Source organism: Onychostoma macrolepis, chromosome 16 (assembly GCF_012432095.1).
Source record: "Onychostoma macrolepis isolate SWU-2019 chromosome 16, ASM1243209v1, whole genome shotgun sequence".
NCBI classification, from domain to species: Eukaryota; Metazoa; Chordata; class Actinopteri; order Cypriniformes; family Cyprinidae; genus Onychostoma; species Onychostoma macrolepis.
Window position 1 is genome coordinate 19,662,965 of NC_081170.1, and position 16,218 is coordinate 19,679,182.

General features: G+C 37.0%; 1 protein-coding gene across 1 annotated transcript; it reads left to right on the forward strand.

Annotated features, from left to right (window-relative positions):
• Positions 1-307: 307 nt before the first annotated feature.
• Positions 308-13,821, forward strand: gsk3ab (glycogen synthase kinase 3 alpha b). The gene is made up of 10 exons (XM_058747614.1): positions 308-664; positions 3,794-3,981; positions 5,891-5,974; positions 6,097-6,207; positions 6,324-6,454; positions 8,014-8,218; positions 8,302-8,397; positions 8,915-9,101; positions 11,968-12,045; positions 12,155-13,821. Exons 1-10 carry the CDS (start codon positions 490-492, stop codon positions 12,220-12,222), a joined length of 1,323 nt encoding a protein of 440 aa, XP_058603597.1. The 5' UTR covers positions 308-489; the 3' UTR covers positions 12,223-13,821.
• The last annotated feature ends 2,397 nt before the right edge of the window (positions 13,822-16,218 follow it).

Sequence of the window (16,218 nt, forward strand, 5' to 3'; positions counted from 1 at the left end):
TATATTGAGTTATCTATTTATTAACTGTATTATAGTATGTTATGCCATTAGGTTATATAATGCATGGCTTGTTAAACATTCTGCTTTCTAAAGGCTTGGAAATTAGGTTCATTTCGAGTATGTTATTCCATTGACCGCCATAGTTTTTATTGATAAGACAAAAAAGATTTTGCATTTTTATTTATGAGTCCTTGGCATGAAAAAAACAATGAAAAGTTCATTCTTATGCTGCAGAATCTATGCACGTGAGAGCATTGTTGAACTTCATTACCCAGAAAACAATGCGCATAGAGCGTCGCTGTGCGTCAGCTCTAGTTGCCCAGCCACAGAGAAAGAAAGAGGAGGCGCACAGTTTGCTATTGATAGAATAGTTCAGCAATCTTAATATTTTTTTAACGATTATTATAGTTTAAATTGACATATCCACTACGCGCCTGGGCCAGTCTACAGGCACAGTTTACCCCCGCTCTGGCACACTTGCAACCCGAAATGAGCGGCAGCGGGCGGCCCAGGACTAGCTCGTTTGCTGAGCCTCCGGGGGTCCCGGGAGCCGCTGCAGCCGCCGCCGGATCAGCCGTCGCCGGTGGAAGCTCTTCAGGAAAGACGGGGGGCGCGCAGGCCTCAGGCGGGAGTTCGTCTGGTTTCGGAAACCTAAAGCTGGGCAGTGAGTATCATTCAATGACATCACACGACAATCCCAATAAATGTGATATTAGTAGACTAGTAAAAGCCCAAGTGCTGGACCGTGTAGCGTGCTGTTCATTAGTTTGTCTGATTATTTTGCCATGATCGCGTTAACCTACTTTAGGCGGCTAACTGGCTAAGCTAACGTGAGCTTGTTTTTGTAGACGGATCAAGGGCTTTGATTGCTCTACATTAGCTCGACAATCCTTCATAAGAGCACTGGCTAAACGCATCTCTTATGATCGATACCAATACATCACATTGTGACCACCTTGAACCTTTCTTTAAAATATGATTCTTGGTTTATAAGCTGTTTAGACGTCGCGTTATTGAAGATGTGCTCGTTTGGTAACAAAGCTCAGTTAGCCTGCCGGCAACATCTAACAGACTGTATCTTCAATTTTGTGTTCGATTTGAATCATTTCATCATGTGCGACCCTGGATGCATTTAGTCGCATCAGAAATGTCTTTAATAATAATCTTAATATTAAGTTCAACCTGTCTAAAGAGGGCCAAATTGGCGTTTGCGTGTCCATATATTTAAAGGAAAAATATCATAATCAATATTTATAACATGATTATTATTAGTTTTAACGTAACGTTAAACGACCCAGCCTTCCTACTCTCAATCTAACAGATCATCACAAAGCTTGAGGTACAACACTGCGTCCTATGAAGGAAAAATGACCCAATGTAAATTTGTGGTTGGGCTACTCCTGTGAAAACGAGTGGTTTCCCTAGAGGCATAAACCTCTTCATTTGGTGCTCTATAAATGATTCCCAGTGACTGCAGTGCTGGCAGCAGCGTTTATCTACACTGGTGCTGACTGCTGGATTTCCGTGAGAATGGTGATGGGTGTTATTACTAGGAATGAGGGGAGATGGAGTGGGTGGATGTACGACTGTAACCCACGAGAAACCTTGAACGAGTAGTTACAACACAACAACCATTGCTGTTTTTGTCCTATTTTTTTCAGCATAGTAACTATTTTAAATTACTCTGCTGACATTTGTACTCGCCTAAAAACATGATACATTTTGTGTGTCATTAATGTATAGTTTGCATAATGTGTAATTACATTTTTATTTGCAAATACATGATTTTTATATTCATATACACTCTTCTGCTGGAAGCAGTGATGAAATCGTCATTCAGTTCATCACTGAAAGCCACTAAATGGTATAAACACGATCAATGAACCCATGACAAAGTGACTGACCATTAACTGTCCTGAATCCATCTCTCTCATCCTAGACGATCATACTAGACAGTCTTTTTAATGGCAGGCTTTGGCATTTCGGATTCACGATAGCGTCATTTTAGGTGCTATATGATGATGATTTTTTTTTAGTTTTTTTTTAATACTCTGAGAGAATGATTCAGTCACATGACTGGTTGTGAAAAAGTCGCAAGACATTTATGCACATGTAGCAAATTATTCTATAATAATCTTTCCCTCAGTTAATGAGCTTGACTTCCTGAATAAAAATATATCCATCTCAAATGTAAAGATTTTTGCAAATTTTCCAAAATTTTTATGCAACATCCAAAAATTGGCATTAAAAAATGACATTTTATGTGGTGGCAATTTAAATAAGCCACTAATTCAGTGTTTCTCGTCCCACTCGAAGCAGTGTTATTCTGATGAAAAATTCTCAATAGCAGCAACTGTCTTGTGTCATGCATGACAACAGCTATCTGCTCTGCACTGATCTGGTAAATAATAGTTTTGCCGTGTAATAAAACAAAGCTTTAGTTTTGGTGAATCTGTCACTCCTCGTCTAAATCTAAGCTGACAGCAACTGATGGAAAAAACATCACCCTAGGGCTCTGCTTGTCTCCAGGCATCCCCATTATTCAGGTCTGCTCGTGGCCACAGGTGGAAATGTGGTCAGACTTCAGTAGACTCCACCCGTGTTCAAACAGTCTTAAGGGTGTTTCTGCTATTCCTAGTGATAAGCTCTAGCCGTTGTTCTGTTGTGTTTGGACACACATCTAAACACGGGTGTTGGATTACTATTAACACCTGTCAGACAAAGTGGCAAACAGGCATAGCATGCTGGATAAGAGCACAGATGAGTTCAAAAAGATCTAACTGATTTAAATCTAATGCTGGGTTTGGACTTTTTTGCTTTAATGTTTTCATGTTTTTTTTTTATATAAAGATCTCTCATGCATTCAGGAGTAGTTTTGAGGAATATTTCACGTTTTACTCACTCTCATGTCGATCTAAACCTGATTGACTTTCTTCCATGGAGTGCGAAAGGAGACGTTTTAAAGAATGTGCCACTCGCCAATTCCAATGCAGTGGGGACCTGTGATTTCATGCTTCAAAAAGCATGAAAGGCACTACAAATTAACCATAAATGTTGCATGTGACATGTCTTTTCAAATCACCACACTCACCAGCTGATTAGAACTATTACTTAGGTTTTTCTCAGCTGAAATTGCATGGTAGATTCATAATTAATACTGTCAGAACATAGTTTTTCTGTGATTTTATCATGAGGAACGTGTCCACCACCAATCCTGCAGCATATAGGCCTAATGAAGGACTACATGGACATCATACAGCAGCGCTCTGCTTCTCATACAACACAAATGACAATTTATTCAAAATGCTGTGTGTTATCATCACACAGCTATTTACAAAATATCTTCATGGAACATGATCTTTACTTAATATCCTAATGATTTTTGGCATAAAAGAAAAATCGATAATTTTGACCCATACAATGTATTTTTGGCTATTGCTACAAATATACCCCAGCAACTTAAGACTGGTTTTGTGGTCCAGGGTCACATATGATCGTATTGCTTATGGGTTTGGAACGACATGAGGGTGAGTAAATGTTGATGGAATTTTCATTTTAGGGCTGAACAAGCCCTTTTAAACATGAATTAAACAATGACTAAGGTAAATTGTCAGATGTCTGTCACTGTTTTTGTAATTTTATCACACAGTACAGAAGTCATTTTTAATAGGCGACAGCATTCATATAGCATTCGTTCAGGTCATACATGGAAAAATCTGTATTCTTTTGAGCAGTCAGATCTTTCGGTCAAAGGCCTTTTAAAAAAAACCCACTTGTTTTGTTGTGTGTTTAGGGGACAGTGGAAAAGTGACAACGGTAGTAGCCACACCAGGGCAGGGTCCGGACCGTCCTCAGGAGGTCTCGTACACCGACATCAAGGTGATCGGGAATGGCTCATTTGGAGTGGTGTACCAGGCTCGACTCATCGACAGCCAGGAGATGGTGGCCATAAAGAAGGTGCTTCAGGATAAGAGGTTTAAGGTAAGAGGAGTAAGAAAACCTGATTGTGTACAGTATCATAATAAAATACCCTAAAATGCATAAAACCGTTTCCAACATGAAATGTTTTTACTTGTAATGCTACAGGCCCTTTAAATAGGGCTGCTACAATCACGCTGGAATTTTTTTTTTTTTTTGTCATTTGCGATTTGAACCGTGATAAACTTTTAATATCTCATGTTGCTTCTGTTTAGATATCAAAGCTAAAAGAACAAAAAGGCTTAAGATCACATTGAAAACACCCCCTTTTAAGTTCATCGGTGTGTTCATAAACTATAAACTTGCCTTATGACTCCAGTTGTTTTGTCCAGGGTCTACTGCCTTGAGGAAATGTTACTCTTCACATTTTCAGAAGAGCTGAACCTCTTTCAAACTGACTCAAAAGTAGGGCTGAACGATTAATTGCATTTGCGATAATATCGCGATATGATAGGCTGCGGTTACACTGTCACCTCACACATGAGAGTAAAGAGGTGTGTTTGACTTGAAGAGGTGTATGACAAAGTATGGCAAGAGAGCATAAGGAGACATCCGCTCTCTTATAGCTCTCGCGGTACTTTGACACACACCGATCGGTCTAAGCAGCACTGCTTCATGTCGAACACACCTAAGCAATCTTAAGAGTTGGCACACTACAGTGTTGCCAAGTCTGCTGTTTGCCTCCAAAAAACGTGATATTTGGCCCTTGAAATGCGAATCTTACCAGGGGAACCCCCCCCTCGAAACGTGATTGGGCTAGTTTTGAGTAGCAATTCCCTAAATACCGAGTGTGGTAAAGCAACAGATTTGTTTTTATATTTCTGCAATCTACTTTTTGTGTGATTTTGTTATTGATTTGTTTCATATTAATGTGTACTCCAGGCTTATTTGTCTGTGCTTTGTTGTCATAATTATTACATGCTTACTAGGCTGGAAGTTCAACAAATCAGTCAATATACTACTGTGATTGTAGTTGTTAAATAAAAATGTTGTTTATATCAATTCGTGCATCACCTAATCTCATCGTAACATATTGGCCTGGCCTACAGAAAAGAACATTTGTTTAATCTATCTAATATTGTGTTGGTCATACTATACAATGATTTGTTGCTTGTCTTTATTGAATAATACAGAACATAAAGAGCTTTAAAAAATAATTGCATATTAAATCACAATATTGGTATATAAAAAAAAAACACAATTAGTTTATTTTCCAAAATCATTCAGCCCTGCTCAAAAGTGAGCAGGCCTAACAAAACAAAAAAATGCATTAATGTTGTACCTGGGCTTGAAGGTTGACTCTGATTTCTTTTTGATCCACTTTAGTTGTAATAGGTTATCAGTCCACTTCTCAGTCACTGTTTTTCTACTTGAATATTATATTATTACAATGTAATATTTATTATTATTCAATTTTAGGAGTTTCATTATTAGAATATACAATTAGTAATGTAGTGTTAGTGTAATATATTGTTGTCATGATTTTTAATCTCCTCATTCTGTATAAGAATTTGTAGGAGCCAGAAATGTTTGAAATTGCTCACATGTGAGCCTGGAATACTTAGCATTCGTAACGCATGTTAATGAAACACACCCCACAAACCTGTAAGGATTTAAATGGCAATATGTCTCACCTCAGCCCCGAAACACACATAAATACCAGTGTAAATGGAAGCATTCTGAGTGTGAAAGCACTGAATCGTGACAGCATAAGGCACGGCCTTCCACCTTGAAGTGAGCACTGCTTGAAAACTGTATATTTAGTGAAATATATAATGCATGCACACTAGTTTTAAATAGGCTGCACAGTCAGAGAAACACACTTCCACAGATGAATGCATTAAATAAGATAGATGTTTGATTTTCATGCTGTGACTTTACCGTCCTTCACACATCATTTCTTTCTCCACAGAACCGTGAGCTACAGATAATGAGGAAGTTGGACCACTGTAATATTGTCAGGCTACGCTACTTCTTCTACTCCAGTGGAGAAAAGGTTATTTTTCTGTCCAACCTTTGAGTTTTTATATTCCCAGTGAAATTAATTTGTCATGGTGAATAGTATATATGTGAAGTATGTAATCTCTGTTGAACAATCTTCTCTCTTTCTCTCCTCAGAAAGATGAAGTGTATCTAAATCTGGTGCTTGATTTTGTACCAGAAACCGTGTACAGGGTGGCACGCCACTTCAACAAGTCCAAGACCACCATCCCCATTATCTATGTCAAAGTAAGTCTCTGTGTAGTCATGACTGCTGCTACTGTGCCCATTCATATGTATATGTACAATAAACAATAACATCTCTTTCTCTCTTTCCTCCCCCACAATCTGTCTTTCTTTCTCAGGTGTATATGTATCAGTTATTTCGCAGTCTGGCATATATTCATTCCCAAGGCGTCTGCCATAGAGACATAAAGCCACAGAATCTCCTGGTGGACCCAGACACAGCTGTACTCAAACTGTGTGACTTTGGCAGGTGTGTGGTCTGATGTGGCATGTATTTGAAACACACCCATGTACAGTTGAGGTCAGAAGTTTACAGACACCTTGCAAAATTAGCAAAATGTTAATTATTTTATGTTTTTTTGTTTAGTGATAGATGTTCATGAGTCCCTTGTTTGTCCTGAACAATTAAACTGCCTGCTGTTCTTCAGAAAAATCCTCCAGGTCCCACAAATTCTTTGGTTTTTCAGCATTTTTGTGCATTTGAACCCTTTCCAGCTATGACTGTATGATTTTGAGGTTCATCTTTTCACACTGAGCACAACTGAGGGACTCGTATTTAACTATTACAGAAGGTTCAAACATTCACTGATGCTCCAGAAGGAAAAAAACATGCATTAAGAGCCGGGGGTGAAAACTTTTGAACAGAATGAAGATGTGTACATTTTTCTTATTTTGCCAAAATATCATAGTTTTTCATTTAGTACTGCCCTTCAGAGGCTACAGAAGATAGTTACATGTTTCTCAGAAAACAAAATAAGTTAAATTGACCCTGATCTTCAAATTCAAAAAGGTTTCTACCCAACGGAAAACTTGCATGGTTTTTCTTTCTGGAGCATCAGTGAATGTTTGAACCTTCTGTAATAGTTGTATTATGAGTTCCTAAATTGTCCTCAGTGTAAAAAGATGAATCTCAAAATCATAGTCATAGATGGAAAGGGTTCAAGTGCACAAAAATGCTGAAAAATCAAAGAATTTGTGGGACCTGAAGGACTTTTTCTGAAGAACAGCAGGCAGTTTAACTGTTCAGGACAAACAAGGGTCTCATGAACAACTATCACTAAACAAAAAAACACACTATTAAGACATCGTATTAACAACAGAGTATTAAGAATCAAGCACATGCAAACTTTTGAACGGGGGTCATTTTTATAAGTTCTACTATTATTTTCTCTTGTGTACTATATGTAGACATATTTTATGTGAAATCTTATTCAGTACTAAATAAAAAAAATAACATGCATTTTGAATGATCCCTTATATGTTGGTAAAATAATTAACATTTTGCAGATTGTGCAAGGTGTCGTCTCCGGTTACTCACGTAACCTGGGTTCCCTGAGAGGAGGGAACGAGACATTACGTATGGAGTTTCCCCATACGTAATGTCGAGAGACCGACTCGATAAGGGAACTGTAAACTTTTGACCTCAACTGTATAAGATCATCATTTATGTGAATATGTAAATATGTGCTTACCCCTCAATAACAAAATGGTAATGGTAATTCAAAAGTGGCAACTCCAAAACAAACTGCAAATAAATTTTTGTTCTGATTAATTTGAAATAATTTCACAGAAAGTTTTGGCCAGTGTGTCAAACTTGTGTGCATTTGTGTCCTTCGGTGGGAGTCTTGAAATTTGATTTGGATTCGGAGAACCTTGGTCTGATTCCAATTCTTAATTCAACTCTATTTTTCAGAAATGATGTGAAAGGATTGCCAATTGTACGCCTTCATATGCAGCCCACTGTATCATTGTTACATGTGTGTATTTTTGATAAGATTTTTATAACCCTCTATTATGTGAACTCCGCAGTGCAAAACAGTTAGTTCGTGGGGAGCCCAATGTGTCATACATCTGTTCGCGGTATTACCGCGCTCCCGAGCTAATATTCGGAGCCACGGATTACACATCCAACATTGATATCTGGTCAGCTGGCTGTGTATTAGCAGAGCTGCTTCTGGGACAGCCCATATTCCCCGGTGACAGTGGAGTGGACCAGCTAGTGGAGATCATCAAGGTGAGTGGAGGATCTTCATTGCTGTGTTTTGAAGTGTAAGCATAGACACAAGTCTTAATTCTCTCTCTGTCCAACCTCTGCAGGTTTTGGGGACCCCGACAAGAGAACAGATCCGAGAGATGAACCCCAACTACACAGAGTTTAAATTCCCACAGATCAAAGCACACCCTTGGACGAAGGTAAAGCACCTGTTGCTGTGATCGTTTACAGTTATCTCACTGACAGAAACATTTTAGGACTTTATAGAATGATGCTCCGAAATAACTTTGGTAACAAAAATTTTCATTTAGCTGAAAACCACATATAAAAATAGTTTATTTATCAAATGTATTTAATAATGAATACTTCAAATAAAAACTGAGTTACATTTATATTGCGCATAATGCAGTTTAGAGACATTTTGTTCATACATTAACTGAAAAACCATAGACTAAACAATGTTTCATTAAATTGAAGATAGATTTAAATCGATATTGTCGTACCAGCTGTAGTGTCCACTCAGCTGACATGTTTACCCACATTTTTTGTATGAGAACAGTCAAAACATGCCATCTGACCAGCGCTAGTTTAACGCCACTGTTCCGGTCAATGATTTTGGCCCTCTAAAACTGTTTAGGCTGATTCATCTCGAAACTGGTCTTTCAATTTTAAGCTTGTCAGATGTGACATTTCCCTGTGATTCTGTGCGTTTGTTAGGTGTTTAAGCCAAGGACCCCTCCTGAAGCCATCTCATTGTGTTCTCGTCTGTTGGAGTACACACCGGTGACGCGGCTCTCTCCGCTGGAGGCCTGTGCACACGCTTTCTTTGACGAGCTGCGCCAGCCGAATGCCCGTCTGCCTAATGGCCGAGAACTTCCCCAACTCTTCAACTTCAGCCCTGTGGGTGAGTTGAACTGAAAGAACTGCCACTTCTATTCAGATTCAGCCTCGTCGGATTAATCAGAGGCTCATGCTCTCTCTTTCTATATATATTTTTTTTTTATCTTACACACACTCTTACGGTTTAGTATGTTGAGGCGGTACTTATCTAAAGAGCTAATTTTGTCTGATGCCTACGATGGTGTTTTGGTGAGTGTCTGGTCTGAGGTGTTCTGTAAAGAAAACAATATAAAAAGCATTTAGAAAACTCATCACAAGAAATGTGCCTGACACACACGGTTGTTTCAGAAGTGAGAATTCAACTAAAAGCAACTAAAAAATAGCAACACAATCAGTATGTGAATACAATGGTTGAACGCAAAAAAAGGATTTAGTTCCAAAATTGATGCTGGCACTATTGATATTCCTTAAAGAAAATAAAAAAGGTTAAACATTGCTTATTTTAACCTTACAGCTTGGCCTTTATATGCTTAAAATTTTTGTTACCTTTTTTAATTAGTATACTATTCATTACTTCAGTGTTTCCCAACCACTGTTCATTATCAGTTATATTTCGTTATTATTTTAAATCAGTGCTATTTATCATCATCATGTCTATTTGTGGGTTTTACAAATATTTAACCAATGAAAAGCATTCAAGGGAGCGTGTGACTAAAACCTCGTAACGCCATTGGATCCTCAAATTGTCAGTCAAACCTTATAACTCCACCCCGCCTCCATTCAGAGTGAAGTGCCGCGACACGCAGTTTGCAGACGTCTACTTCACAATGCCAGGGTAAATAAAGAGCTGATGTTTGAAAAAGAGCAGCGTTTTCTTTACTCAAGAACCACTGTCTGTAAAGGCTAATGTTTTTTTTGATTGTTTGAAGAGTCTTAGCATTTGCCGTCTAGACTCTAGTTGGAGCCAATAAACTTTTGTACTTTTCAAATATCCTGTGCAAAGCGGTTCATCTTTTATATCATGAAGTTTTGGCCAAATATATTAAACTCAGTGCCTATATAGCTACAATAAACCTTATAACCTGTAAATTGATGAAAATGATTAATTTTCTGTCTCAGATGCGGCCGTTCTAATGACGAACAAAACGCAGATCTCCATCATTCTCTTGTCAAAAAGCTTGTTAACTCAGAAAATGTTAAGTGCAAGTGTCTGATCAGATATAAAGCCAAAATAGCAACTCTGATGCATTGTTTAATTATTGGGGAAGAACTTTTCCCCCTTCCTATTGTTTTTTTTTTTTTTAATTTTTTTTTTTTTTTTAAGTGCTTAGTGGTGTGCCGTCCGTGGGATTTTTTTTTACTTTTCATAACTGTGCCGCAGCAGAAAAAAAGGTTGGGAAACACTGCATTACTGTAAAGCGAGTGTGTCTTTAACTTAACTACACGTTGTCAAATGAACAACCAGTCAGTAATTAGACTGATTTAAATCTAATGAACCTAAAAGTAAACACAAGCAGACCAATGGTTTTTGGTTCATCAAAAATGACTGCTCGGTGAATAAGTATGTTAGATTGAAGCTTGAGCATCATTTTAACCAGTTCATAAGTAATTAATTCACAATTTATCATAGCTGCATCATAGCATACCAACAGAAACATCCCGATTAGCAAAGCACAAATCTGAATAAAATTATATTTCTGAATACTGCATATAAACTTAAATAAAGCTTTCTTGATCAATTCGATTTTGAATTATAATTACTATATACATAACTATTCAAACTTTTTTTCTTTTGTAAAGAAATGAACTTTTCAGTAAGGATGCATTTTATTGATCAAAAGTGACCGTAAAAGTTATGTTAAAATATAAACTGTATAGCCTATATTTCAAATAGATGCTGCTCTTTTGAACTTTATCAAAGAATCCTAATAAAATGATCACTGTTTCCACAAAACATTTTAAGCAAATCTGTTTTCAACATTGATAATTAGAAATGTTTCTTGAGCACTAAATCAGTATTATAGAATGATTTCGAAATGATCATGTGACTTCTGGAGAAATGACTGATAAATTTCAGCTTTGCATCACAGGAATAAATGACATTTTAAAATGTATTAAAACAGAAAAGTTATTTTAAATTGTAAAAAAATCACAATATTACTGGTTTTACTGTATTTTTACTTAAATAAATAAATCCTGTCTTGGTGGGCAAGAGACTTCAAAAAACATCAAAACATTTTACTGACCCCAAACATTTGAAAGGCAGTGTTTACAACTTAAGTGCATATAACTTAAACATTGTATTATTTTACATTACATTTTCACTTTATGTGTAATTTACTACAGTAATGGTGTGCAGTGGCTTTTAAGATGGTCATGTCTGTTTGTTAAAAGTCAGCAGACTTTAAACTGGCCACTCAATGAGCTGAAGTGCTGTTTATGTATTTATACTTCTAGTGCCTATAGGAACAATGCTGCACACTTACACCGACAGCAGAGCTTGAAATTATGATTTGATTCATTGCCACGTGAATCTTCCCCCACTGCAATAGATCCTCAGAATGAATCCAGAAAAGTGAACTTAAGCAAAAATGTCAGCGCCATCTATACTGAGTGATTCTGTAATCTGCCAGCTAAAAAAAAAAGTGTCATTTTAAAAGCCAGTAGTTCCCTACTCCATTTCTTGGTCTGGAGCTCTGCAAATTGTGGGTAAAATGGTACATTTGGTTAATCGGCTTCTTTTTTTTTCTTGAGCACGTCACAACCTATGCATCAAATTTAGGCTTTTAGGAAACTTAGAAGGTAATAATCATGCTGCTTGTAATTTGAGACGGCTTTCACATCCTATGATGCAAGTAAAAAGCTATTTAGGGTTTTGACGCGTTTAGATATTGATGGCTAATTTCTTTGTCTTTCTCCCCCCCCCGCAGAGCTGTCTATCCAACCACAGTTGAACTCCATTCTCATTCCTCCCCATGCTCGCTCGCAGACGACACCTGCCTCACACGGTACTGATCACACATACATACCAAATGCCTTTGATTTACCCTTCCTGTCAGTCTGTATGCATTTGTCAATCTACATGTCCTGTGATTTATTTTATGTGTGTGTTCACAGAGGGCAGCGGTTCAGACGGTCCAGCCCAGTCTAGCTCAGCACCGGGACCCCTGAGCAACAACACCTAATTGTTCCCTTGGCATTACTGCGGCGTTATCACCCCTCTCTCCTCATCCCTTCTTTCTCATTCCTCTCTCCTTCCCAAAAGCAGCTCCAAACAGTCTCTCTCTCACACGCTCTCTCTCACAAACACACAAGCACATCACCTCGTGTTATGTGTCGTCATGATGAAAGAAGTGTGCGATGCCCAGATTAATGACGTCAATCATCACAGGAGGAGATAATGAGGTCGATTTAAATTTAGTATGATGATTGTCATGTTTCGGTTTAAAGACTGGGAAGGGCCGCTTGGGGCACATGTGCCCCCTAGTGGCATGAAGAGCACCGCACAGTTACTGCTCTCTGCCTCTGGTACCATCCTTTTGACTTTTAAACATGTCGAGCTCGTTTAAATTTAATTTTGCTCTTAAACTGATACGTTTTAGCTTTCTTTAGGAGTTCTTGCATGAAGCAAGGACTACGATGGGTTTTAAGAAGCAGCGAGTGTGAGATGTTAGTGTTTGTGTGTCTTAATATGTGCGAATGTCAATTTTAAGTAATCATTGCACACTCTTTTGTTTTAATTTCTTTTAAGGAGAGTATTTGGAGAAGTCGAAGGTTTTTTTTTGACGGTTTCATTATAAAACGTGCTCACTTTTGTTTGTTCGTTTTTTTTTTTTTTTTGTGCATGCGCATAGACACACACACACACATATATAGCTGGTAGGTCAGTCCCATCACTAGCTGTGTTAGCTGTTCTGTTGTGCATTATGAAGTCTATGCCATGTGTGTGTGTTTAATATACATCGGCATGCCTGTTAAATGTGAATTTAGCGGATGTTCATCTAAAAGACACGCTGATACATGAGCCCACACACACACCATGAACACTTAGCAAATGAGACTGGAGCTGTTTGTCTTTCCCTTCTTCCATCCTTCCCATCTCCTCCTCTCTCATTGCTAATATGTAAATGCCATGTACCTTTTATTTTGTTATTTTTGTTATTGTTATTCTGTTGTCCTTGTAATTAGATTTTTCTCCTAGTGGAGCAGTGCTGGTATGAGCAGAAACCAGCCTTTCTTGGTCTCTCTATCTCTTTCTCTCTCTCTCTCTCTCTCTCTCTCTCTCCCTCCCGCCTTCCCTCCCTCTCTCTCTCTTTCCTCTTATCCCTTCATCATACAACTGTATATAACATTTCATCCAGCCTCTCCCTGCGTCCGGGGAGAAAGACAAAACTGAACAAAATTTTGTTTTTACCTGATATCTCTCAGTCTCTTTCTCTTACTCTCTCTCCTCATCCGCCCGCCTGCCTGCCTGCCCTTCCCCCTCCTCATCAGTGTTAATTCTGATCCTTTTATTTATTGTATTGCTGTCTGATTCTGTTTTTAACAATCTGATGGGGGAGGGGTTTGTGTGTGTGTTGTCATTTGGTGTAACGTTCATATCTCAAACTCTGGAATATTGTCTGACGGAATGTTCTGGAAAGGGCAGGTACACACTACCACACACAGGCTGCTCGGCCCATCAGTGAAAAGATGAACGGTTAAAGGGAGAGAGAGGGAGAGATACACAATGTTTTTGTTTGTTGGTATAAATAATAAACTCATTAATAAAGTTATCAAGTGTCTCTGTGGGTTAAATTGTTTATTTACCATGCATTATTCAATTGTTCAAACACTTTTGAACTGTAAAGGCCATAAAAATATTTAAAATAGCATAAAAAATTGATAAAACAACGTGGAGGTCTTAAATTGAATGGAAAGATATTCAAAAGGCTCAAACAAATCAGTATTTTTGTTGCCTGAAAACACAATTTATTAAAAAAAAAATAAGAATAAGAATGCATTTTACAATATTATCGTATTTGTTTTAACCATATTTTTTTAATCAAATTATTTTATTAATTGCCATTAATACTCCTATTGTTTTCAACTTTGTTGTCTTAAGCCTGCAGATACCCTGCATTTGTTAAAGGGCGGATGTAGCGTCTGAAAATTAGGTTAAAAAATATATATATATATATATATATATATATATATATATATATTGCAATAAAGCTGAATAAAAATTTTTTTAGGTGTTTGTTAAAGGGAAGGAAAAATGAAAAGCTCTCTAGAGATCAACAGTGTTTTCGATCACCAGTGGAAGTCATCGTGGATTCAGAATCTGAACGTCCTTCAAAATTCAGTTGCTTTAGTTTCCTCTTAACTCATTGCTTCAGCTGAGGGTCACAGCTTGAAATGCCGTATTGCATTTGTATGATTGTAGGACATTTGCATTGCCTGACATTCAAAGAATAATGGCACCAGATGTTCAATTCTGAGTAGACTTTCAATTTGGCGCAACTGTGTTTAGACTGATCTCAGTGCACTGAAGAGCCCCTGACAACAAAAGCCAATCAGGAGGTTCTGGACGTCTCTGTTGTCCTCTATGCACACACTGATTAGGTATTAACGTTTGTAAATTAGCTCAGGTGAGAGAGTGGTGATAAGAAATTAAATCATAAAAATGTTAATGTTGTTTGTGTTGATTTGCCTTACTGCATTCATTTTTCTTCAAGTCAACAAATAAGAATGTTCCATTTTTCTTAAAAAAAAAAAAGTGTAACCCTACTTTCTTTTGTCCATCGCTTTTCATTATTAAGTAATTCACATTTTTAACAATATGGTGTGCAGTCATTACAACTGTATGGCAAACAATAGCCCTACCATTTGTGGTCACTATTTTATTCCCTCTAGAAGTAATATAACCTTACTTTTTTCATTAGAGGAGACAGAGACCTCGGCTCAAGTCCTTTGGCATAAGTTTGATTACTCTACAAGCCACTGAGCCGTGATACACTGAATACTAATGGAGCGTTTGTTTCAGACAGGCAGATATCCGGTCACCTTTCTGACTTGAACTTCAAGCAACTTTATCACTTCTGTAGTCTCATCACTCATTACCTTGAAATTATTTTGTCTGAACAAAGAATTGCAAAGCACATTAACTTTTAGACTTACAGATGACGACAGAAAAAAAAAAAAAGTTTGTTTAGTTGTCAAAGATTTTGAACTGCTGTATTTAAGCTAAATGGATTCTGTATGGCATATTAATAAAACATTGACTTGATTGTCAATTGATATTTGACTAAAGGACTTTCTCCATCTAGTATAGGCAATAGTGATTGTCATTAAGGAGCAAGTTTCATTTCTTTAATTAACTTTATAACAGCAACAGCTTTTCTGTTACAACCTCCAAAATCTTTGTAAGTGGCTATAGACCTTTAATCTTATGAATGTAAAAGGGTTATATGTGATTGTGAAATTATTTTCATTTCACTTTAATCAGATTTTCAAAAATGCCTAATGAATAAATAAATCCAATAGTAAAATTACACGTCTTTCTTGATTTTTGTTTCTAATGACATTCAAAGCCGATCTATATTGTTCAGTCTTGTTTATGAACTGTCTGATAAAGCAAACAATACCATTACAATCAATGTTATGATGTACTAAATCATGCAACTCGGTTTGTATCAAAAAAACAATGGTTGTATTGTTAGCAGTTAGAGACAATCAAAACAAAAAGAGATGTAGCCCACAAAATGTATAAAAATTCATTTCTGTTCAACAAATATCTTTTTTTTTTTTTTTTTTGAGAATGTTCAATATCCAATTAAAATAGTCAGAAACTCAATGAACTTAAATGTCTTTACTGATGTTTTGTTTGTTTGTTTGTTTGTTTTACTGCTTTGACCACTAACACAGAAAGGCATTCAAAACTGGAAAATTTACATATCATGACCGAGCTTACATTCAATTTTCAGTCACACTCTATACATCATATCACAAAATAAATTTAAAATAAAATTAATTAAAACAATGGGGGGAAAGAAAATACATACATATATAAAAAGGCAAAGAAGAAGTAGGGGAGTAGGAGGTTCTCACATTATGAAACCAAAATCCTCTAATAAAGTATATAAAAATCTTGCTTTGGGACTTTTCATCTCTCCTAACCTTTCCAAATATATCACAAATTC